This window comes from Gobius niger, assembly GCF_951799975.1.
Source record: "Gobius niger genome assembly, chromosome: 18".
Classification (NCBI taxonomy): Eukaryota; Metazoa; Chordata; class Actinopteri; order Gobiiformes; family Gobiidae; genus Gobius; species Gobius niger.
The window spans coordinates 12,790,021-12,815,964 of record NC_136869.1 but is presented as its reverse complement, the minus strand read 5'-3'; the positions used below and the strand labels follow the sequence as shown (position 1 = coordinate 12,815,964).

Here is a 25,944-nt window from a genome sequence, read left to right as displayed (position 1 = left end):
TTCACGTGTATTCTATCTAACACAGTCTTTTTTGGGGCTTCTGGCGCCACGTGCCTGTGTGTGTCTACAGTATTACTGTATACATGTGCTTTATGTTGCATGTGAATTCCTACTGTACAGATGAGGGATATTACTGCCATCTATTGAGCCACAAGAGAGTGAACTCCTTGAGATTTTTGAAAAGCATTTTATTACAGATTTACAATTTTGCATCATTCAAGTAACATAGCAGTGTAACATTATATTTATATGTATGTATATATATATGTGTGTTTATATTTATATATACATAAATCATATACCATTTGTATGCTTTTTTAATGCTCATCAAAACAGCAAGTATTAGTTTGATTTAATAAAAAGTTCTGTCATAATTATTATCAGTATATTATTTACCATTTATCCATTTCTCACAAATTGTTCTCCAAATATTTAAATATGTGTTAATATAAAAAAGTTTGTTGTCATATTTTTGTGCATTTAAAATAAGGCAGAGGTTTCTATGATCCATCCATTCATAATAAAACATTAAAGTAACGCTAAACGCCTCAACATAGTCATCATAACTGAGCTATAAATTAGAATTTGGATCTTCTGCAAGTATTGACAAATGCAAGTGAGTTCTATGCAAATACAGAAGCTCTTGAAAACAAGCCAAAATACCTTTGCTCCACTTCTTCTGTTTGAGCATGCATGAAAGACGGGGCCGACTCACCGCTCATTTGATGTAAAATATCAACCACTTTTTCTCATGGAATAATGAGCTTATTAATGTGATTTATTTTGCACTTCACACACTTCTTTACTGAGTGACAAGTCCTGGAGACACCTTTGCATGCAATAAAATGTAACCCAGAGAATATCAAAACAAAACGGTTGGGTCAAAACTAGTGGTTCTCGTATCTTCTGATGGCGGTTAGGAGTGCCCGCTGCATCACCATTTTGTTTAGGGCCTGTCCTGGTTTCATCCTGGATTTGTGCTGTTTTAATTGTCATAACTTGGTGTTTTTGTAAATTACTTTGCTGTGAAAAGTTGTGAAATCAGTTCAGAGATATTGTAAACCGGAATATGCATTGTTATTCACATTCGTATCACCTGACATTGTTTTTGAGAGGAGAAACCTGTTTTAATCAAAGTCATTCTCTCGTAGCAATTAGATCTAATTAGCCCAATTATTGAGAGTCTAATTACATTGAAATATACCCCCCAAATCTCATATCAATTAAAGTATGTGTGGCTTGCCCTGATCAGGAGACACAAGGAGACTGACAGACAGTGGGCTTCTCTAGAGAAACTGTGTCTGCTGCATTGGCTCAGTCTGTCCCCGAAGCTCTTGGTGCATTTGGGGATAAAATGTCACTTAACCTTTGCTCATTAATCCATATTCCCACTCAGAATGATTGTGTTACGGGTAATATTATGATTAGTTACCTCCATATGTTTGCTGAACCAACTCTTTGAGAGAAAAAAGCGAGGGCACATTTTTTTGACCTTTTTCCCCATTGCATAATACTGTATGGCCTGCTTTGGATTCCCTGCATTTTTTTTTTAATGTATAGAATGTAATAGGTTTTAAAAGTTCCCAAATCACTACAGAAACTCTCCTGAACAAGTTACGACACCATTGATTTGCAAGCATGCCGTTAAAAATAAAAAAAGCTAAAAATAAAACCATGTATTTTCTGCTTTTCTGTTTCTCTCCCTGCTGCCTGCAGAGGGCACTTCAGGCCTCCTTGAAATCCTGACCAACACAGTCCTCATTCATAAACTTGGATAAATTCTTTCTGTGGCCCGCACAGTACAAAGTGATGCACAACCTTTTGAAAGTGTGTTCTCTCGCAGCGTAGAGCAAATGGACACAAACAAATAGTGACCCGCACAGTATGTCACTTTAGTGCTGCAGACTGGGCTCGGTAGGTGCACTGTCTCTCTCTGTGACACACGCGCACATGCACACTCCCACGTGCGCGCTCGCTCTCATGCTGTTCTTGTTGTGGAGTCAGAGGGAACACACTGACCTAATTTCCCCCCGTTAGCTCGCCTCGTTGGGGACCATGGTTCCTCTCCACCCGCTCCCCCAGTCGAGCCTATCAGAGCACTGCGTCACAGTGTCTGTCTCTATCAGTCTGTGCCCTCCATCTGCTAAGCTCCCTGTCCTCGCTTACTTGCTGAATATCTTAACAAAGAGTAAAATTATGTTCATGTAACTCTTCCCATGTTACCTGTGGAGTGTTGCTCTGAGACCTACAGTCACAGAGGACAATAGCACCTGAAACTGCAGCTATCTGTCTCACCCCTCGATACTGCAGCCCAGGGGTCAAGTCAATGCTGATGTAATTCTGGCCAGTGAGGTGGGTGGTGGTGGCAGGGCCGGTCAGCCCTGGGTCTGTGCAGCTTTCAAGGCCTGTTCCTGGACTGAAGGCCAGGGGCGTTTGCATGTGAACACCATGCACTGAGAGAGAGAGGCTACAGTGCAGCTACAGTGCACATAATGTATGAGGCTTTTCTGTGGCCAGACATGCCCTGGGTCACTCTCTCTCTTTCATCAACATGCGGTCGCTCATATGGAAATCTCAGCTGTCAGCTTCCTGACAGGCTAATGCTGCCATATGATTGGTTAATCTGGGTTGATGCTGTTGTCAGTCAGAACTGACTGCGGTCCCATTGGTGGTCTGAGTTTCCCACACAGAGGTGGGAGTCAGGGGAAAGGGCCGGTCAAACATGACAGGCGCTCTGAGGGCTCAATGATTGTTCACGTGATTGGCTGCTGTATATGCTGTGTGAGTATAGACGGCCGGGTTAGAGGTGACTCCTCTCTTTATCTTTAATCATTTGATCTCACACTGACACGAGTGATCTCGCAAAGATGGCAAACATCAACAAACAATATGCTGGAATTTAGAATTGGGCTGTCAGAGCTTTCTCTGAGCAGACAGATTCTGGCTAATGCAGCGTAGCACTAACATACACTAATGTGCCGCGCGCTGTGCAAATAAATATTACACTTTAAGAAAACATAACTGACAGCCTGCTATAATAATAATGATACAACGGGATATTGGGGGTGTGGATGTATGCTTCATTTCCCCATGTCACTTTTAGTTTCAATGTAGAGATGTAAACTTGATAACACATTCTGTCGTAAGCAAATAGAGTATACACTTTACAGCTGAAGCTATAGAAAGCCATGAAATAACATTGTTCTATTTATCAACATTTCAACAAATTTCTGTGCCACCTCATGTTCAATTGGCACTTTGTTTTGTATGAATACTTATTCACACAGTTTCTGACACCATACTCCTCTCTCTATTCCAATTAACATCTTCCTCTTGTGTTTTCCTATTAATACCATAGTTTCACTCCTTTCCTAGCTCTTATTCTTATCCAATCTGCACTCTCCCTGTGTCTCTGTCTCTCTGGTGACAATGTCCTGCAGTTATGAGGCAAGGTCAGAGGAGTGAAATCCATTTAAATACTGATGCAACCCTCTGGAGGCCTGTAGTCCGCCTGTACCGCGCTCCTCCCCGTACGCCTCACCCACATTGATGAATGGATAGCTCTTGTGAGAACATTTTATTATTTGTCCTGCATTAATCATTGGCACTGTATTTTCACAAGGTCCTGGAAAAGTTTATGGAGGTAAACAACTTGTTCTTTAGTGCTCATTGTATTGTGATCAAGTGTCGGTAGCTCTGCATAGGTTTGTGTGTGTGTGAGGATTAGCTTTGGGAAGTCCCTCTGCATTTGTTGATCCCAGGTGCATGTGCATTTTCAAATGTTTCCACCCTCTTCTTTATGGCTCACCAAGGGACCTGCCATTTCCATTTTTAATCCCCTCTTCGTGTTTAGTCCAACGCTCTATAAAAGCGCCACATGTTGCAGTGAAACAGCTACCTCATGTATACACGTAAACTACTACAAGGTGTGTGGAGGCCAGGGGAGGCCAAAACACTTATTTTTGAGGAGGAGGCGCAGTCTGTTTAGCCACTGAAGCATCAGGCTGAATTGTGATGATGGCAGTTTTTAGCCACGACAAAACCCCCAAAAAACGTCACACATTGTAGGAATAATTGTATATTATTCCTGTAATATTTAGGCGTTATCTTCTTTACATTATGCATTTCTTTGTATAAAGTACTAGCATATATTAATTACATCTACAGAACTGGTTCAGTCCTTTTATTCTTGACTCCAACCCTACTCATCCAAAGCTTTACATGAAAATAAATTACTTGCAGTCATTTTAATTGATGAAACATGTTATCGATCCTCGTTATACAACTTTATGTTCGGATCATTAATGACCACCAAGCGCACGCAGCTTTCTCCTCTGCTGTTGAATGCTTCACGAGAGCCAACTATTAAAGCAGCAATTCCTCATTAGGGAGGATATTTATATCGCTTCTGATTGCGGCCCCCCTCCTCTTCCTGTCAGCTGCAAATAATTGTAATCATTTACAGCTATTGGTGTATTGTTTTAATTGGATGATGATGGAGTCCAGCTCTTGTTCACAGCTCTTACATTACAGCATCCCAAATACCTGCCACTGCGCTCCCTTTTTGTCAATGAAATCTGTTTTGGTATGTTTTATTACTCTGAGGGTCTCGTAAAAACAAAGATTATAAAGCTACAAGTGAGAACATAATTGGCTTTTCAACAAACAAGAAAAGCAATGTTTTAGAGGACGTTTTTTTCCTGTTTGTGGCTTTGGTGGGACTGCAACTAAGGACCTTAGACAGGGAGGTACTTGCACTCACTTTTTTACTGACAAATCTTACTATATGCGACTATCAGCTGATAAAGCTTAAAGTTTTTCCATACTGAGATATGTTCTTACCTGAGCTTAGACGAGTTGATGCGTACCTGTCTGGTCTTAACGCGTGCCCTCAGTCACGCAAAAAGACCAAAGCTGTTGTTAGTATTGAGCCTCTCCTCCTCTCCTCATGGGACCCAAACGGGGTGAAGTTAGAAGCAACCTTCCACATTTTCCCTTTTTAAAAACGGTTACGTGACCGTTAACACAATCCACGTCTAGTCACACAAAAATAAACATGTTGATTTGCTATAAAGGGGTACTACCTTGTAAGGCGTAACAATACCGTAGGAGCTCTTCGATGTCCGCGCAATAAAGTCGAAGTAGAAAATCAACATGTTTAATTTTGTGTGGTCCCAGCCGACCAGTTGAGATGTGAACCACTGTCTTGTCATCTATGAACCTGGCCAAAAGTATATGGTACTAAATTGATTGATTGTTACTTTTCTTTGTTGAAAATTTAGCCTTTTTCTGCCCAGTCTCTGTATTTTCTCATTCTTACTTACACTTTAGCTGGTTATTATTTAAATATCTATTATTTTAGAATACAATAGTGGCCTTTAATCCATTTTTGCTTTCCAACATTAGTTCATTATTTCCCTTATTCTTTGCGACATAATGTAAATAAAGATGTGGTATCTTTAGCCCTATCTCCTGACACTTTAGATAATCACACTTCCATAATCACCACAACACCGGTGCATCTGGGCCACAGGAAAACAATCACACTATCTGTCAATCTTTTAAGTCTATTTTCACACCCAATCCGCCGTGCCGCTTCTTTTTTTCCCCCCAACAGCAACCTATTCTTTTTACTATGGAGAGGGTAATGTATGGTTTAACACAATTATAAACAATGCCCCTGGCCCAAATAAGAAAGTGACAGAAAATAACTTAATCCTCTGAAGCCTGGGATAAGTCTTAAGTGGCCTTATAGCATCAGCTTAAAGCCAATAGGACTGTTCACGTAGGGCTACCTTTACAATCCCGCGCCCTGCAGACTTCCCGGCATAAATCTACTATTTAGCATGTACTGTATCTGTCCCTTTACTGCCCCACATCGCCTATTATCGTCTTAAGACTTTTAATACGTGCTATTTTAAGAGGACAGCTCATGAGAATCATCATGCCGGTGTAATCTTGAGGAAGGCAGCCATGGGAAAAACCCGTCCAGGAGATGCGTCGTCGTGGTTCCAATCCGTGACAGATATATGCTAGTTAAATCTGATTTACTGGCCCTGGCACACTTTGGCAAAGCGCTGGAGAAGATGAGCTCACGATGTGCTTTGATGGCATGGGAAAGTTAGGAGAATAAATAAATCCCAGTCTGGCTCGTATTTCCCGAAACAAAAAACATTAATATTAAAGTAGCAGTTGTTGCCAGTCCTTGCATGTTCGGATAGTGTCATCTTTAAACCGCAAAACCACACATCAGTCATTTTGGCTTGAACCATGCTACGTCTTTGCGCCCCTCCCTTCTGGTGCACTGGCTGAGTAGTTAGCACTTTCACCTTATAGGAAGATGGTGTGGAGTTTGCATGTTGATCCTGTGGTCTGGGTAGTTTTCCTCCAGTTTCTCCCATCAATCTAAAACAAGGACATATATTTATGTACAGGGACAGTACCGTACTATTAGGACAATGATGCACATGATGAGATTTTTCTCCCTGCCTCACCCATTTACTTTTATTTATTTTTTTAAATTTCAGATTCCACAAAAATCAATTCACCGGTGATCACAGATTTCATTTCACGTTAGCAGATTCTTTCGAAGGAGCCTGCTGCATGGAGATGTCTAAAAATACCCCTCTTTCATGCACCATCAATATCTTCATTATGTGAAAGATGGGCGTCAGGTTGAGTTTTCGGTTTGCAGTTAATGCCACTTGACAGGGCAGCATCTTGCCTGTGTCCATGTGTCGGCTCTGTAATTCCACTTTGACACACACGCTTGGTGCAGATTTATACTGCACAGTGGGTTTTAGATCTGGACAGGCTTTGAACAAATTGTAGTTTCAATGCATGTCACACAAAGGAATAAGGGTTATGCTAGAAATCTCAATTCTTTTTGTGTAACTGTGAGTAAGGCTGGGTATTGTTCAGTTTTGTTTTTTAGGGGGTACGAGGGCTTTATTGGTATTTGGTTTACAGTATCAGACCTTGATGAAATGTAAGTAATATTACATAATTATTTTCTAAAGTCCCTCCCTTTGCTGATCTCAGCATCTAATCAACATCCCCAGTGCCACCCCTTCGACCAATGAGACGAGCTTTCCAGTGAACCAGCCTGCCAGGTCCAATCAGGACGGAAAGGGAGCGTGATTGTTTACTTTTTACATTTTGTTCACACTCTCCTCAAACTAGAAGTGGCTTTCTGGTCCAATCAGGAGGGAGTAAATTTTTTTTTGTGAACTGTAATTCCTTAACTTTTCCCCCTGTACTATACTGGGAACTAATGCTACCCAGCTGTAAGTATGAGCATTGAAATGTGTCTGCCTGTCCTTCATTGCACCACCTATGGCCCATTGTTTACAATGATGGACTTGAGTAAACAGTGAATATGCAAAAGATGAATGCATGTACAGTATAGATTCAGACGGCATCTCTGGATTTGCCCATATATGGTCATGTTTGAAAACAGTTAAGGGGGAAAACAATTTGAAGAGAAATCTAAACTTTCTCTTATTATTTAAATACTACTTCAACAAATGCTGAATTATGACCATAGTTTTTTTACTTAAGAAAGATACAAAGACACGGGGAGAAGCACAGTGGTTCAACAGCCCATAAATACATAAATAGCGGAGAATACTAACATGATGCTACATGTTAGCAACGTGCTAATGCTAACGCCAGCTATGACTGCCGCTTTTTCACTTCTACTGAACAATCAGCTGTGAATAAACATCCATATGGACTCGATTTAGACTTTACTTTACTTTGCTTTATTTGTATGTTTGTGATAAATAAGTTAATATTTCACCAGAAAATGGCTAAAAGTGTGAAAAACTGTGTTTCCCAGAAGATTCTATTTTCCCCCTCGACGAAGCCACGCCCCCTTCTATGACGCGATGCCGCCTGTAAAACAAGCTTTAATGTAATCCTTCAAATTTTGCATAAAGAAATATTAACAGTTTTGTGATCATTCATAATGTAAAGTTGGTAAAGTTCAGTTTAGCTTAGTAAGCATACAAAACTTAAATACATTAAAGATATGGTCACAAACATGTTTGTAATTCAGCTGTAACAGGAAGGACAATGTAAAGTTGCATTTTGATGTAAGTCTCCAGCCTAATTACTTGGAGAACAGGAAAAACAATACAATCGATTTTTTTTTTTTCCTGCAAATTTGTTCTGGAGGCGCTGTATCCTGCTCCCTGGATACACACTACAAAGTGAATTTCTACTGTGCTCTGGGACACTGTGCGGAGACATGGGGACGTCCACAGGCTACGGCCCGAAGTCACTGCTCTGATGCTCACCACAACTTAGCGCGGTTCTAATCACTCTTCGGCACAATCGGCTGTTTGCTTTCCTCTAAATCAATACACACACGTATAGGCATTGTCCAGTTTCAACAAAAGTGCAATTCTTTGGCATATATGTTACCAATTGGCTCCCATTATAATAAATTTAGCGCAGTCTTACCTACGCCTCTTCTCGCGCTCTCTACTCCTGACTCTCATCTCGTTGCTACATCTGTGCCCTGTATATGAAAGGGAATAGCTGAGCAGGCCTGACAAAGGGCGGCTCAGAGGAGGCAGAGGTGCAGAGGGAAGCTGAGCACCGCTGAAGGGCTTTTTACTGTGCTGCTGCTGCTGCTGCGCCTGTGTATGTGCAGCTCCATTTGGGTATGTGTGAATACTCTCCGTGTGAGTTTGAATAGATTTTCCTAACAATAGGCTTTAGCACATTTACCTACACTTCATAAGGGCCCATTTGAATATGGTGTAAAAAGGAATAAGGCCATTTCATTCACAATAGTAATCCACTGCTCAATATGCAACCGATACCTTCACTGAAGGCGCGAAAGTTGGTTGAATATTTTGGGTGATGCAAAAGCAGCAGGGAAGACTGTACCAAGTGATCCGAGTAAATAAACTTAACCCCCACTTTAACCAAGTGCATTTTCTCCAGTTCAGCTTTACCCAAATCTAAAAGGTTAGCATAGTGCAACGGCTCATTTGAAAGCTAATCCCAACCTACAAAACTGATCTAAACTGATTTAGATTTCACATGTTCGTCACTTTTCTGTCACTCTTTTGTGGCTTTTTTGTTGCGCTTTCATCACATTTTTTTTCACTTTTTCGTCACATTTTTGTTGCTCTCATGTTGCATTTTCATCCTTGATTTCGCCTCATTTTTGTCACTATTTTGACACTTCTTTCAAGGAGCCTTTAGATTTGGGTAAAGCCATACTGGAGAAAAGGAGCGTGGTTCAGGTGGGGGTTAAGAGGGTAACAAGTATGGGTTCACAATACTTTCAGACTGGTTTTGATTATTTCTATTTCATATGTTACTGCTTGATAGGGATCTCTTATTTTGGTCAAAATTCAGAGTACCCTACAATACGTTTTAGAAACAATCTGAAGAAAAAGAAAAAAACTAAAATTGCACTTGACATAAGTATTGTATTTAGAATACATAAACTACTACTGAGTGCTTTGAATCATAGTTGTGCTATTTGTTAAACGTTATTTGTTTTCCCCAGTAGGTGTTCCTTTTATTGCCATTATCTAATCAAATGCATAGAGGGGTATTAATACTCCCAGAACACACTATATAGTCAACATGTTGATATGTCCCAAATCGTATCCCCTCTCCTTAGATCATCCCCTCGCAGGACTCCCTCAGTCTCCTCCCGCCTGTCGGACCGGACCCGCCTGGCCCTGCGAATGCTGCCGTCCGAGTTGGGCTGGCCGTCGCCGTGGCAACAGGCGAGGAGCTGGCGTGGCTTCGTTCGGCAGCCCGGCCTCATTATGCTGCTGCTGGCTTTGATGTGGTTTGTGAGGCTCTACCTGCATTACTGCAGCCAGTGGCTCTACCTCCAGGCCATAGCAGTTCCTGTCAACAAGTGAGTTTGCTTCCTTTGATATCGCCTTGCGTGCACACACACACTCGCACGTCGGGGAGTACATGGACGCAGGAGGGAAAACTACGCCGAATACTGCTGACAGTGATTGCTGGAGAAAATAAGCAAATTAGGAGTGTATACTGGCTTAATATGTAAAACACATTCGCACTCAAATTAATCATTCTAATAATAGGCAATCATATGTACAATAGGATTACAATAGGAGTGTGCAGGCAGTATTTGCACACTGGATTATGTACACACCCAAATCATCTGGTTGGAATCCCCCCATTAACAATTTAACAAGACTCCCTCAATATTCGCCAAGCATGCTCCAGGAGATTTCAACACTCCGCTTCAAATCCCTAAAGACTGCACTATTTAGAAAGAATTTATTGTTATGATTAGTGGAAGGCATTGATAAACAGCAAAAAGACGCTCTTAAATGTAATCGCTGTGGCACAACGGCCAAGTTCTATTATCATAACATAAGGCGCAAAAACATCACATATTGAAGTTTGGGAAGAATGGACAGATAGGAATGTAGTAAAAATCTAATAAAAAGAAATGCATGATAATAAGAGAGGGTCTCAACGTCTCGTGACAGTTTCCTCATGTCTGAAACACTGCAGCTCTGCCTTCAAGCTAATCTCTTTTCATGGACAGAGCTCATAGTGACAGCTGGAACGGCTGGAGTGACAATATATTCCCTGAACAATTTTGCAGAAATGTCTAATTGCAATTAGATTTGCAATTTATGGTTTAAAAAGCAAAATCAGGATTCTGTTCTGAAACAGGGGCTGCTTGATTAATACAAGAATCACACGTATTTCAGAACATATTTGTAGAGATATAATGCGCAGGTATAGCAGGGTTTGTACATTATATGAACCCAGAGAGATGGGATTATTGGCAGAGGATATAGAGGGTATACAGATGATGTCACTGCATGGCAACAGAAGCCAAATGAGTGTTGATCGTGAAAAATATTGATGTTTTTTTTACCATTGTACGTTTTGTTTTCATGCCTCAATCTGTCTTTCAATCCAACGTGGTTCGAACCCACATAGGTGTGATGGATCTATATATACGAACTTGTTGAGGCATTTAAAAAAAAATCGTTTTCATATTCCAAACATCAAATGAACCTCGACTGCCAGATTAATGGACAGTACAGGAGATGCTTGGCTTTTGGACCAAATCAGATGGAAATTAATGAGCAAAAGCTGGGCCTCTCCTGGCTTTACCTCCTCCTGACTGACGGGAAGATTAGGGAACTCATGAGGCTTGATGTAAACGGACCTAAGACTCATGTCAAAACAGTGGACACTTTATTAGGCATACCCAGTGTTCAAGCAAGATAACGGACACAAGTGAAAATGCAAGGAAAACAGCAGTGGAAGCTATGAAATTGACAGACTGTTATAATAATGGCCTGAATATAGTTTCAACCTTAGTGATGGCGCTACATTGTTTGGGCAGGTTCCGTTTCCACGCGCACACAGTGGAGCTGGTGTACCAGGGCTCTCTGCTGCACACCCGGGAGGAGCTGGCCATGGTGGTGGTGGGACCGCTGACCTTGAACGCAGTAACGCTCCTGCTGGTTCTGATCAGATGGGCTTGTCAACAGATATTTGGATCACTCCCTTCCTTCACGTCAAAGCTGATCATGGCGCAGGGAGTGTGGACAGTCCTCGACCCCCTGGCAGTCTTTGCAGTGGACGCCGTCCTCGGGGTAAGTCACTTAAAAATAACTTGGACACTTGTGCACTTTAAATAGGTGTTCACTTTATCTCGGCAAAGTGACTTTAGATTACAAAAAAAAAAAAAAGGAGGGGGGGAGAGGGTGAGAACAGGAATGTGCAAGGTTAGGCGGGTGTCTGCTTTGGGTTTTTTTGACTGTTGTAGCATTTGGCGGCGAGGGAGAGAAACAGATATGATTTGGGCAGCTGACATTGAAGCAAGTGAATTACATGTGATTAATTATATCACCCTCTTAATATTCACAAGCAAACTGGTACATCTCTGATAATAATACTGATACTGATTGATTTAGATTTGTGATTGACTTGCAGAAGCTGTATTCCAAAATGTGAACACTCTGCATTTAAAACTATTGAATTATATTAAATGAAGTGATATTCTTTTGCTCCTTCAGCATCTGGTCTACAGCCCAGAAACACCTGTGGGAGATGCTGCTAAGCTGTTCTGGCACTTCTACAGAGTCGACCGATCAGGAGTGGCAGGAATTGTCCTCACTGTTTTCCTCTACGCTGTGCTCACCATTCTGTCTCTCACCATCATGTTTATCTACCTGCTCAGGTGAGACATAACGCTGTACCTTAGGTTTTGTAGACTGCTTATTGAAGACTCCTCTATTGTAAATGCAGTCGAAACAACCTTCTGAGCCCACAGACGCAAATTGCTCCCCATAAAAATGTAATATTCAAAAGCAGGATTTTGTGTCGTCCTGTGTTAGTGGTAATTTTAGCTCCTCGGTAGCTAGCCACAAGGTGCAACAGGCAAACTGTCTGTAAAAGCAGGAATTATTATTTGAGTATTTTTAAATGTTCACAGCCTGTAGGGATAGTCTGCCAATAAGAAAGGAACAGCCTCTCTTAAACAGCCCTGGCCCTCACCAGCCCACTACACATTTCCAACACCCTTTTCTGAAATAACTACAATAAAGCTCCCACCCCCACAGCCTCACGCCTGTCTCTCCTTCCTGTGTCCACGGAAAAGCGCAAAAACAACGAAAAATGAAAACAAATGTTGATCTAATGCATTTTGATTTTATAGTCGGAAGGAATTACTTATGCCCTTATGCATCAGGCTCACACACAAACACCACTGCAGAACGCTTGGCTTTCTGGGCGTTCCACAGTCAGCAATTGGTTGGAAAAATGGATAGCGTTTCTAATTCAAAAGTTAGATGTGTTTTGATACAGCGTGAACATGTAACCCCCCCTACATTATCCGATTAGGCTGAATGTTTTGCATGGTTGCTATCACTGCTGGTTTCATACATATTGAAATGGACGGCATGTGCATGCTGGTGTGTTCCAGTCATGTCTTGCAGATTGAGGTCACCCATGCTGAAGAATTTTGTTGGTTGGACTGCTTTGTGGTGTAGACATCTCACTATTTTATGCTAAGCCTTGATGTCCTTTATAGAGAAGCTTACTCAGAGGTGCGGATGAAAGGAAACTCTAAGGACCCTGCACATCCAGTGTACAACGACAACATCCCTTAATTCCTTCCGAAAGATAACCATTATGTTTACATAATAGAAAGCTGCTGATAAATTCTGAATAATGTAACTCTGCATTCAGCCAAGGTGTGTTCTTCAGCCTCATATTGAACCAAATTCCATTACTTCTCCAAATGTAAGAAAAGCCTTATTGAATTAATCATTTTGAGATTGGCGGCCGAGGAGAGGGTGCCATCTAATTTCAGTAAGCGGGACGCTTATCGGGCTCCAGCTAAATGGACAATATTAAAACAGCAGCCGGGAATAATGACTTCTGCCACTCAAGCGCCACACGGGTTTGTATTGAATGTAGGCCATGAGGCTGAAGCAAGGCTGATAGTAATTTTATGGGTTACAGTTTCCTATTGGCTGCAAGGAAGGGGCTCTGACACAGAGCGTGACCTATTTCTAAAGAAGCCCTCAGGCTATATGTATAGATAGAATGGACTGTTATCCTTTTTTTAATTACATTTTAGTCAGCCTTTATTCACCAGCTTCTAAAATACCAAAGTCGTCACATGACCTACACCTTACCATATCAAAATTTTAGTATTAGTAATTTAATACACACAGTTCATTTCAGACACTTATGCTGTTTGGTCAGATTGTTTACTCTACACCAAACACAAAATATGATGCCTCCCAACGCAACCAGATTAGACATTTTAATGTGTTTTAGGAAGATGAAATATAAAAAATCACAATTAGTTTTTGTAGTGGAACCGTGCAAAAACCTCGGCGTGATTCTCCATCAGTGGTCCGGTCGTACCACAAAATGATGTTATTGAAAGCGAGGAAAACAAAGTCTGAATCATTATTATTTATTTTGTATAGATAAAATCCTCTATATTAGTCATCTGGGAATTGTAAACTGAGCCCAGTATTGTTGTGCATGAAAGAAAACATTAAGCACTTGTGAAAAACTTTGTATAATGCCATTGACAATGCCTACATCCTGGTCATGGTGAGGTCTTATGGCACATGTAAAGCACAAGTTTGTACATGCGAGGCCCCTTTCAAGATGAAGAAAATTAGCTTCCAGTTTAAGACACAAACATGCAGAGATGGTGATTCCTTCATGAGTACAGAGAGCGCATAAATGAATGAGAAGCGCATTTGAGAAGCGCGGGATTGAAATGAATGCAAGCTATTCCTGTGTCTGAGGTCAAGATTGTACAAACATGCTTCTCCCAAGAGCGCTGGGGAATGATGCGGAGTTCAAAGCTCCTCAGCCGCTCCTTGTATCAATCGCTGTCTCCTTGATGTTGGTTTTATTTGAGAGTTGATTACCCTCTGACAGGCGAGAATCTCTGCGGAAGGGCGCGAGGTCTGTCGGTTTTGATGGTCAGCCAAAGCATTTGTTTACAGACACCAAAACTGTTTTTTTTTGGGCCGTCTGCTCGCACCCTCGAATGGCAAAAAAATGGAGAAACCGCTCATCTGGATCGGCAAGAATCGATAGGCCCTCTGCTGTGACTCAGGCCCGCTCTCCGCAGACACCAGCTGCAGCAAGAGCGGTCCATTGTAGCGGCCATCTTTTGAAGCTCAGCGTTTTAAAACAGACGACGCTCCCATATCTGACTCCCACACATTAGCAGACACAAGCCCAGCACAGACGCGGCTACAGTCAGCTCATGTTAACAAAGTGCTTCCCACTCGCAGGCCAATTTGTTTGATACCGTTTGCTCTTTGGAACACATCTATCACACTTTCATGGTCTTACTCCGCAAACAGGCGTTGTCTAATCAATAAGACAATTCTTGATGCGAGAAGTGATCATTCAACAACACACAGAGGCGCATCATTATGTTTTATCCACAAGCCGCCCCTGAAAGCCTGTTCTGAAGAAGTCAGAGTTGCCAGTTCTCTTGTTTGACAGTATTGACTAGGACCATGTTTCCTCATTAGGTTCCATAATGATGGCCGTATGCTGGATGTCTATCAGAGGCTCACAGCCACCGAAGGGACCTACTTCCTGCCTCAGGACTTGGAGGTGTCCAATCAGGAGCTGAGCTACATTGTCAAGAAGGCGGAGCAGTGGCGAGGCTACAACGGAGAGAGGCGAAAGGTAACAGTGGGTGGTATTTCACTTTACCTTACAGTAGAGCTGCACAATATATTGCAAAAATCTATATCACATTATTAGGTGATGGAATTTTTGTATCGTAAAAAGTCACAATATATTACATCATCACTAAAGCTGTCATCTGACTGAGATCAACAACATTTTAAACAAATTATTGAATGTGTGTAGTTGAGTTTTCGTTAGACATGTCCTAATTTAGGTCAATTTTAGTTCAAGTCTTGTTTTGGTCTCGATGTAGTGTTTGTTAAGTCTTGTTTTGACTTTTTTTTTTTTGCTTTGTTTTTTTGTTTTGTTTTGCTGTAAAACTAGTTACTTACAAATTGTGTTTAATTAGAATGGAGCATATCGTGTTGAAATGGTTTAGTGAAATATCGCAATAATATCGTTATTGCGATATTGCACAGCCGGATCGCATATCGTAAGTTACTTCAATGTCGTTCAGCCCTACCTTACAGCATAATATGGAAAAATGGGTGATAATGCACTATGCAGATCAGGAAAATACTAATACTCAGTTTCCTGGTAATTGGCCTTTGTTTACACAGGGTTTAGGTTACAATTGGTCATATTTCCATGAAATAAAATAAAAAGGTTTTCTGTACGTATAATAACAATAACTACCATGTTATTGCACTTTTAGGTAACTTGCTGTACTATGCTGTAAGGCGATACTGGTGATACTGTACTGTGGATTGTTGGGCTACACTCACTTGAACTCTTGCATGTCTTAATTGTATTGTACATTGCACTATACAGATGTTAATTAAAAACACAAACACAATTTAGTGTGTTCAGACCATGCACTCTACAAAGTAATATTTGAAGATTGACTGATCCAGGGTTCCATATTGAAAAGTTAAGTTCATCTGGCTTTCTTCTCGACAGTGGACAGGTGTGATGTGTTTACAATTGCTTTGCTACATTTTAAAACAAGTTCAACAGCGTGTAAGAACTGCATACATGTTTCAGATTATATTTTGTTTGATCCATTTTGAAACCTGACAGTTATTCTCTGAGAAATTCCACTGTACGAGATAATTACCAAAACAGATCCTCAGTTGCTGCGCAGCTGGTCTTTGGAAACCAATTTTCAGAAACATTTCATTATAGAAAACTGCTCACTCAACATGCGTACACACATGCAGACTATTTTACATTATGGACAAGCTGGTGTCAGGAAGTGCAGGATTCCAGTTTGCATAAATGTATGCTGCTCTGAAATTGCTATCGCTGGGAGAAGCTGTTGCATGTTTGATAGCCAGGCGTAGGTCGATGGCGATGGCACAGTGAAGGCCAGTGCATTAGTACCCAGCCTACAAAGTCTCTGCATAATGATTGAAAATGTGACTTGTTGAGATAAGGGGAATGGAGGCAGCGATCAAACTGCAGCCCCTTTAATTTAGGCGCTACAATGAGTTATTGGCACACATCCCTCCATGTCCGCCATCTTCATTAACTTCCCTGATCTTTGCTAGCATAAGTTCATGTGGCTGCAGTGGTAAAACTGAGACAAGAATGTTGTACAGTGCAGCCTTTTTACATCAAAATGCATGGATTTTAGATTGCTCAAGCTTACAGGAATGTATATTTGCAATGTTTTGTTGTTGCACCATTGCTGGGTTGCAGGTTCTAGAATGTGAGGATGTCACCGGACCCAGTGGGGGCAGGAGCCAGTTTTTCCTATTAACAGCATTACACTTTCACAAGTTGTATCTTCAAAAGAAAATATATGAATTACAAAAATGATCATTGATATCAGTCACTGGGTCCATGATCTCTCTGTGCAAGACCAAAAATGTCCTCAAAAACAAAATCATTTTACCTCTAGATAATATTTTAGGCCTTTAGAACGCTCTGAGGTCACCTGAAACCCTCACAAAGATCACCAAGGTTTTCCATCTGACTGAGCTTTACTCATTTTTACTCAGACGACCTAAAGCAATAAAGTTTGGAAACTTAAAAATGTCCTTGTTTTGATCCATTTTGTAATTATTTTGACACAAAAAAACAACACTTAATTCACTTACTAATAGTATTGCAATTTTCAAGATAGAAGAAGGTATTTAATAGCATAATTGTTATATAAAAAGTTTTCCTCTACCATATTATGTTTATAGTACAGGAAACGGCCATGTGCAGTGCTTTAAATGCCCATTTTACCACCTGGCTTTGTCGCCTAAACAAAGATCTACAGCTGATGACTAAGGTGGTGCTAATGGCCCGCTGATGAACCTGTTAATAGGAGGAAATTGAACCTCCCATTGTTTGGAGACTTTAAGAGAAATTACACCCCCAAAGTTAGTGATTAAGAAAATGCCTCATTGAGCCGCTGATGGCGTCTTTCTGTGGTGTCACTGCTAAATCATATATGCATTTCTCCATATTCCCCCTCAGTGCAATTACGGCATACTTCTTCATACATCTGTAATTTTTCAGATGAAATGCTAACAAGCTAGCGCATTCACTCGCGTGATGATCAGTTAGGGTTATTGCATTTTATGATTTTTGCATTACTCAACTTGTCAATTCCTCTTCAGACTAGGATACGCTGCCCCATCACTCCATAATTATTGCTCCATTTCTCCTCCGAAAAGGGTCACTTTCCAAACTCTGCAGAGCCCCGCACCTATGAGACTAATTTGCCTACATGCAAATTTGTGTCATTTTTCGCTCATTAAGTATTTATCACAGACAGGAAAAAATATATTCATGAAGGCGCGCACAGGAGCAACCGACAGAGCTGAAACTAATATTTTGCAACCCTAATGATTTTTTGCATCCTTAATTGGATAGAATAAGGTTGATATGATTAGGTCAGGATGTAGTGTTTTTCATTAAAAATACATTTCAGAAACTGTATTCCAAATGTGCCCTTGCAATTAAATAATGAATCCGACGCATTCCTTATTACGGACCCAATTAATATCAGAGGCAAGGGCGTAATTTTAATAACACTGGGCCACGAGGCCTTCATTAGCCGAATGAGAGAGAGGAGGGATGGGGAGAATGAAAACAAGGCACTTTTTGGAGCAGCAGCAGCAGCAGCAGTAGTGTGATATTGCACCAAGTTTATGGAGTTATTGCAGAGGACATGGGAGCATACAGACTCCTTTGCATGTTCTAATGTTGGATTATTGATGGAGAGTCTAATAAAATGTTTGCTTAAAACAGAACACAAGAGTAATTGGTGCGTCATCCGGACGTTAGGGCTGAAGTTGAAATGTGAGGAGCAGGATTGAGGTTTGAATGTGAATAGTCATTTATTTGAAACCATTATAAGGTAAAATATATAACATAACTTCTTTGAACATATGAACATTTGTTTCATACATTCTGAACATAAATATGGACACATAAGCCCATATTTTTATGGGATGAAGTAGCACTTTTTGGAGTCTTGTTATCGGACCTTTCACTGGAGTAGGGGAACATTGGCTGGGTTAAGGTTAGAACCTGGACGAGGAATCAGAGCCGGCAAGCTGTTCATACGTCCATAGAAATAGGGGAACAGCAGTACCTAGAAACTTTGGTACCATGGAACATAAGCTCACAGACCTGAATAATTTGAGAAACTCCATTAAATGATGGTATTTGTCCACAGTGTTCACCCCCACAGACTTTGCTGGTTTCATTGTAGCTGGTGTTATTATTGTGTGTATTGCAGTGTTGCATGTATCCATATAACTGTTCAATACAACAGAGGGCTACTTGTAACTAAAACACACCAAGTGCAGAGAAGTGTGAAGCCATGCACTGCGTCCTAAACCGTGTTGAAACATTCTTACATGGAAAACAGCAAAGAGATGCTTTCACAAGCCATAATGTTGAATCATTGTAAAAAAAAAAAAAAAAAACACTCCTTGAAAATGTTAAAAGCAGGAAGCAATTTGCAGGAAATCTTATAATAAGCATGAGCTAGAAACCTACACACCACTTAATTACCACTTACGACTGTTTATACTATCAAATCTAGAGGCTAAACCAGGTCACGCTAAATGAAAGACGTTTGTAATCAATTAGACTCAAACTAGTTTTGAAAATGTGCTCTGCCGCAACTTGTAACTCAGCAAAATCTGACACTCTCTCTCCATCTCCCTCCAGCACTCAAACAATAAAACCTAATCCACATTCAATAACCAACCTGCAAATGGCCTATTATTATCAAACTTGTCATTTTCACAAGGCTGCCATCAACATAACCCCTTTTTTACTTTCTTGCCAATTAACTTTATATTATAAAATTCCTCGTGCCATATGATTATTTGAGTTGCTGTGCGGTTTAAATAGTTCTCGCGGGCTCAGACGTCAGCAGCTTCCGGATGCAGTAAAATAGGTGAAAGCCAAGCACTGTGCGCCTACGTGTGGTCTTTAATTTGATCTCAGGAAGGAAGCAGAACCCGATGATATTTTTGAAGACTATTTCTGGTCATAGCCATGTAATTTTCATTATCAGGTTGCCTGTCATTCAATCATATATACTAGTGATTCTCAAACCGTGGTTCATGGGCTTCTCAAGGTCATCTGCACTTTAATTTGAGATTATTTCATTCATGCTTTAGTAATTTAAGGTGCTTTAGACATGATTTACCCAGTTTCCGCATAATATAGTCCAATTTAGGTGTATTTTTTTTACCCTGTCTAGACCTGATTTAATCATTTTAGGCCCGGTGATAGTTGGAATGACAAATAATATATGAGGTGATACTTTGAACTCTTTGATTTATGTATAAAACTTTTGATCAGTATTTGCACAAGAGTCCCATATTCTGAAATCTGCTTTCATAAAAAGCTCATAAAGTGGATTCGATGTAACTGAAAAATGCCCTCAATGAAACAAGTGAACAATTAGTCCAAAACAGTTCAGATAAACATTGCTTGCCTTGTGCGGTAAAGGCTCTGAGCTAAAGTAGGGAGAGTGCTAGCATGTTCAAACTCGTGTTTCTATAATGAGCCCCATTAATTATGTAAAGGCAGTGATGCAGATGGACCTAATTAATTGTCTCTCGTCACCCCCTTGATTACTGTACCTGGAAGGGAGGTGTTAATTTCTGTAATACTTAAGCAGGTATGCAAACTGTTTTGTCAGTGCTACCACTATGACAATGACAGAGTAGAGCGCCGCGTTACCCTTCTGCAAAGCGATTTTACCCAAAGTTTCCCGGTGGTGGTGCTGGTGACATTGGGATAATTGAAGGAGAGAGGGAGAGATTAAAAGTAGCAGCGACAGGGAGGAAGAGTGTGGAGGGGGGTGGGGGGCTGGGTGGGGGGGGCCCGTGTGCTGGTGGTGGCCCTGGAGATGTTTTCGCAACCTGATTGCATCAACATTTGCGTACCTTTGTGCTGTTCGTCTCCGTATGTCTAGGTAATGGGTTACCAGCGGGCGAGTTTGGGATCACCCAGGGTGCTTTGCAACAGCCGCTCGAGTGGTAGGAGGAAACCTGTTGAGAGACAATCAGTGTAGACAGCAGTGGTAATGATAACCCCAGACTGGCTGTTAATCATATAGAGACAGAGATGTGAAAATACAGAAGTTATAGCATTTGCCACAGACGTAATGATGCCTCTTTGTCTCCCCATTAGTAGAGCATCAAAATGTGAAGTTTTCAGGAATAATGCACATAATGCATATTAAAGACCCTTTGCCAAAAGGCCTCGCTTTAAGCTGCTAGGTTATTAATTTTAACTGTCACATGTGCTATTGACATTACATTGCGTGTTTTGTAAATGTGTTAAGTTGGGGTGTTCGGTTTTCATGGAGGGCTGGATCTTGGAAGCTATGAAGTTGAAGGCCACTTACTACTCCTTTAGTTTATCAGTGTATCAGTCAAATTGATGGATCTACCAGAGGTTTTGCTGTGTTTTCTTCTGCCGCCACTCATTGAAGTCTTTATGGTGTGACATTTTTAAACTGAAGTTATATCTTTGGAGATTTGGGCCAAATCAGCAGGATTTCTAAGGTACAACGAAGATTGACCATATGGTTGCATTTGGTTCCCCTACCATAGTTTGGAGTCCCATTGCAATCATGATTTACAAGCCCTAAGGACAATCTCAACTTTTTTCCATTCATATCAAGTGGTTTTATCTTGGCACTTACCGATTGCATTCGTCTGGAAATACTATGGCAGTGAGTTGGTCGTGTGGCAACCTGTGAAGAAAACTGAGCTCCTGGGAAAACGGTCAATACATTGCAAAGTAAGATGGACACAGAGGGCAGCAGGCCGTGACAGGACGCCCCGGAACCACTGTCAGCCAACAATAGAACCCCCAGCTCAGGACAGGAACCCATAACAAGACTAGGAGGGGGCTGTGGCTGAGTGCTTTAGCGGGACAAGAGGGGTCGCGTGGAGTCATAGGACATCTGTGGTCACTGATCTCTCCTGTAGCAGACCAAAGCAAGTGCGCGCCTATGAATGTGAGCGTTGCTTATGCGTCACTTCACCGCTCCTCACATGCAACCAAATCTATTTCTACAGCAGATACAGGCATGCAAGTTTTTAAGTGCACACGCCAACCTTTTTGTAAGCCTGCATCACGTCGCATTAGAGTGGCTTCTTCAATTACGACGGAGGCCTTTTTTTTTCTTTTTTTTTTTAGCGGACAGCGCTGAAGGCACCAACACAGCCCGGGGGGATTAGGGAGGAAGGCGGGCAGGCAAGGACAGGGGCGGCGTAGCAAGCACAACAGCGGCATCCAGACGAGCAGCGTTAGGAAGCTCAATATGCGATATGACTGCACAGGCTACATGGCCGTGTTGCTGAAAAGGTCACAGACTTTGCTGGGCAGTAATGTGTGAACGCAGTGTGCAGTGGTTAAGGAAGGAGGGGAGAATAAAGATCAAACATATCAGCGTTTGAGCGAAACACGCATTTAGTTTAAAGGGAAATAGCAGGCTAGAATTTGAATGTGTGCGGATATGCCAAATGCAGTTGTTCTGTTGCATAGCTTGGCATAGTCATAGCAAGTTGATTTTGCTGTGCTATTCTTGGTCTATTGGTCTGTTTGTTAGTGTGCTGAAACACAATCCTAAAATGCGGTATGATGCTTTGGTAAAAGACATTGGAGTGAGTGTTCCAGTATGAACTCGTCGGTGTGAACACTTTAATTACAGGGAGTGTCAGCCCCATTGCTTAATGTGTCCCTCACAATTAATCCAGAAGGAGGATGTCATTATCTCCCAAAGACTGGGCCTGGGCTGGCTTCACTGTCTGCAGGAGAGAGGGAAGAGAGTAAACGGTGGGGGGGTTGTTAGAGAGGGAGGGGCCGGAGAGGCCGCCAGTCAAAACAAGGAAGTGTCTTTGCTCTGCTTCCCACAGTATGGCCGACACACCAAAGGGGCCAAAATATTACATCCTTTTAGATCCCTCATCCATTAATCCACCTCAGAGGAAGAGCTTTTTGATGGCGAACATGAGGCATCTCACGTCAGCTGTCAAAACATGTTGAGATGGTGGAGGCTAAATTGACTCCAGGTTTTCCGCTGCCTTTTAAAACATTTTCCCTCCGCTCTTAACCCTCGCCGATCTCAATGTCCTCATTTCGCGAGGATCAGGCCAAGTCCTCAGGAGTCCTGGCGTGTTCCTCTCTGACCATGGAGTAATATGAAACAGAAGGCAAACAAATTAGACTGATTTGTTGAGCGTGAGTGAGAGGAGATTTGCAGAAAATAAAAAAAAGTCGCAGGACTCATCTTACAAGAGTTTCCAGAGGTGTAAGCGACCACAGCACCTGGCATCCATCAGATCTGCGGGTGTTGAACGGTTTGCAAAAGAAGTAAATGAATTACTGTTGAGTGTGTAAACTTGTCAGACTTGAAATAAGCTATAAACAATGTACGAAAAAAGCAACCCTCACTGCTCAGTCATACAGAGTTTTCATAGAAGTAGTCACTTGAATGGGTTGTTTGGGAAAGCTCTCGAGTGTCTCTCTTGAAGGTAAAAACTCTTGAGACATAGTAACATATGATGCCACCAATTCTCACCCACAACAACATGTTTTACTGTTTTTCATTTCAGACATAATTTCTGTGTATGTCTAGTTAAATCTAGCTTAATCTTTTCCCTTCCGATTCTATCAAAATGCATTTTGTGTTACATACTTCAAGCAGGGGTTCATTTGGTTACTCTTTTGAAGAAAACATAAGTTTCCTAATGCTGTAATGCTACAACTCTCATTGCACAACATCATCTTGTTAATCTTAGCATGTCCAACCTCCATACACGTTCTCGGGCTCCACGGTGAAGAGCTCGGATGTGATCCTTTGTGACTGTGCGTCGTTAGTCACTTCTTTCTCTTGTTCGTCTAAAGAGTTTGACCTTGGCCGGTTCCCGCGGGCCGCAGGGTAAAGGAGGAGGAGTGCTCTGGTGATGGTGACAGGTGTCGCCTCTTAACAGCCCCGCGTGACATCCCGAGGAGAGTTAGACATTTTCAACTCATACCCTTAAAGAGACAGTGTGTGCGTGTGTGTGTGTGTGCGTATGTGTGTGTGATCCCCAGCCCTCATTTGGGGTTATTGGCTTGGATACTTATCACCTCGAGCCTCGCAGGCGTGATTAGTTTGAAGCTACTCCAAAGTCAAATTTCGGATATCAAAGCTACTACTCAACTTTGGCGTCTGCGCAGCATCTTAAACCAAGTCTGCCGAATATCCCATGCAATTTAAGTTGGAGAATTAGGTTGCTCCCTCAACACAAAGGATTAACCTGGAGAAAGCTCGGGGGCTAATTTGGTGCTAAGAAAGGTAAAGGTTGGTAAATATTTCAAGCAAACTTGCACGGGAACAAACCTTGAAAAGTCAACCCCTCCAGGCCCGCAGTGAGTCACATGACAGTAAAGCTGCTATCCGAGTTGTTTACCGTACAGTAGAATAGCTTTATTTGCTGCAAAGGAGATTAGTAACACTGAATTATGCATATCTTATTTTGTGGATTATCTTAGGCACACACAGATACCATCTTATTGGATAATCTCTTTAGTCTGTAAATTTAGTTGTGCCGTGAGTTGATTTTTTATTTTTTTTTTCTTGAAGTCCAAATTAGAATGTCTTAAACTTGCATATTTATAGCCGGTGATCTTTGCTTCATGTTCCCAGTAATGAGGTGAAGCTACTGTAGCGTAGTTTGTGTCTCTGTGTGTGTGGATTTGAATGGGTGGCCTGTCCTGTCCAGTGGTGCGTTTAACCAGACACAGACCTTTGCTTGAGCCAAATCAGGCCCCGCGCAGACGGAGTGCATCCATGCCACGTTCAAGCTGCTCCAATTATATGTGCTGACTGTGTCCATATTGGAGAAATTTGCAATAATGGTGTATCATTTCCGTCCTAATGGCTGACGTTGCTTGGCTTATCCATGCATGTATGTCGGCGGTGTTTTATGCTCTCTGACTTCGGTTTGCAGTCGTGTGCAATGTGCTGTGGCTAGTTTGAGACTTGTTTGTGGATGTGTTGCATGCACCCACATTACTTGTGCAGCCCTGTGTGCTAATGGCCATAGGACTTGCATTCAGTGTTTATTTAACCTTTAAGGAGACTGACCATGCCTTATATGAAAACTAAAAGTCATCCATATTGGTCATAAGAAAATGTTTAACAAAATGTAAGAAATGTTTCAAGCTTTTGTTGTGAAATATATTCAGTGCATTAGACTAGTAGGGGAAAAAAACAAGAAAACAAATAAAACTTCCATGCAATATTTACATTTTCCAATTATATCGACATGCGTGTAAACAGATTTAGAGGTTTTGGACATAAAATTGTTTCTTTATTAACTTGTAGGGTCATTTTAATGGCGGCCATCAAAGCAAAGGCTTCTGTAATAACAATATCCAGCCTCAGTAACCTGTGCTCCTGCTCGAGTGTGTGCAGCACAAACAGGCCTTGAACTGGGGCCAGTTCTGCAGTGGTTGCTCTGGAGTGGTGGGGTTGACCCTCGATAGCTCAGAGAGCCTCTGCACAGTGCATACTTCTCTCTCCCACTCCCCCCACAGCCCCCTTTCCGCCCTCCCTCTCCCCAGCCGCCTCCCTCCCCCTCTGCCTGCTGCCTAGCCACCGAGTGCCCGCAGGCGCTGGAGATGCACGCATGCGTTTCCTCGCTGTGTGGGGCTTTGTCTGTTTGGGAGCCAGGCCTGTACAGTACGTGTGTGTTGGTGTGTAGATGATGTGTGTGTGTGTGTGTGTGTGTGTGTGTGTGTGTGTGTGTGTGTGTGTGTGCACGGGTGGAGATCTGTGGACAAAAGAAGCAACCGTGGTTACTTCTTCTTTCACTTGGCAATAATCAAAGATGCTCCAATACACTTCACTCATTGTAAACTAATGTACCAAAATTGCTAGTTATGTGTGTATCTTAAATGATGCTGTAAATGGTCATATCTGATTGAATTGATTGAATATAGATATTTATTTTTGTAATGTAACCTTTTTCACCACCCTAATACTAATGACTTCGGTTTTGGCGAACGCATTTAATTGTCAAACCCAGAACCATGTGAGTTGGCACCTCTTTGTAGATATTCAAAAGACTGTTTTCAAAATGCTCCAGTAAGCGCTTTCTGAGATCCTGCCTTAATAAAACATGTCGAGGCTAGCCTATGACGCCCATCCAAAGCGCACTGTTTCAAATCTTCCATCCAGCTTTTCCTCTCCTCTTTTAATCTCAGTACTGTGTCTTTCCCAGTGCCATCTCCGTGCCAAAACACCCACAGTCCACCATCACTTTCTTC

At 41.6% G+C, this 25,944-nt stretch overlaps 1 protein-coding gene across 1 annotated transcript in view; it reads left to right on the top strand.

Moving 5' to 3' along the window:
* The window catches only part of ofcc1 (orofacial cleft 1 candidate 1), a gene marked incomplete at its 5' end in the record, with an annotated part of 67,262 nt that overhangs the window by 24,396 nt on the left and 16,922 nt on the right, over positions 1–25,944 (top strand). The window contains 4 exons of the mRNA XM_079576257.1: positions 9,647–9,892; positions 11,375–11,627; positions 12,051–12,214; positions 15,051–15,210. Of these exons, the coding sequence (XP_079432383.1) occupies positions 9,647–9,892; positions 11,375–11,627; positions 12,051–12,214; positions 15,051–15,210 (823 nt within the window). The remainder of the gene's footprint in view (positions 1–9,646; positions 9,893–11,374; positions 11,628–12,050; positions 12,215–15,050; positions 15,211–25,944) is intronic.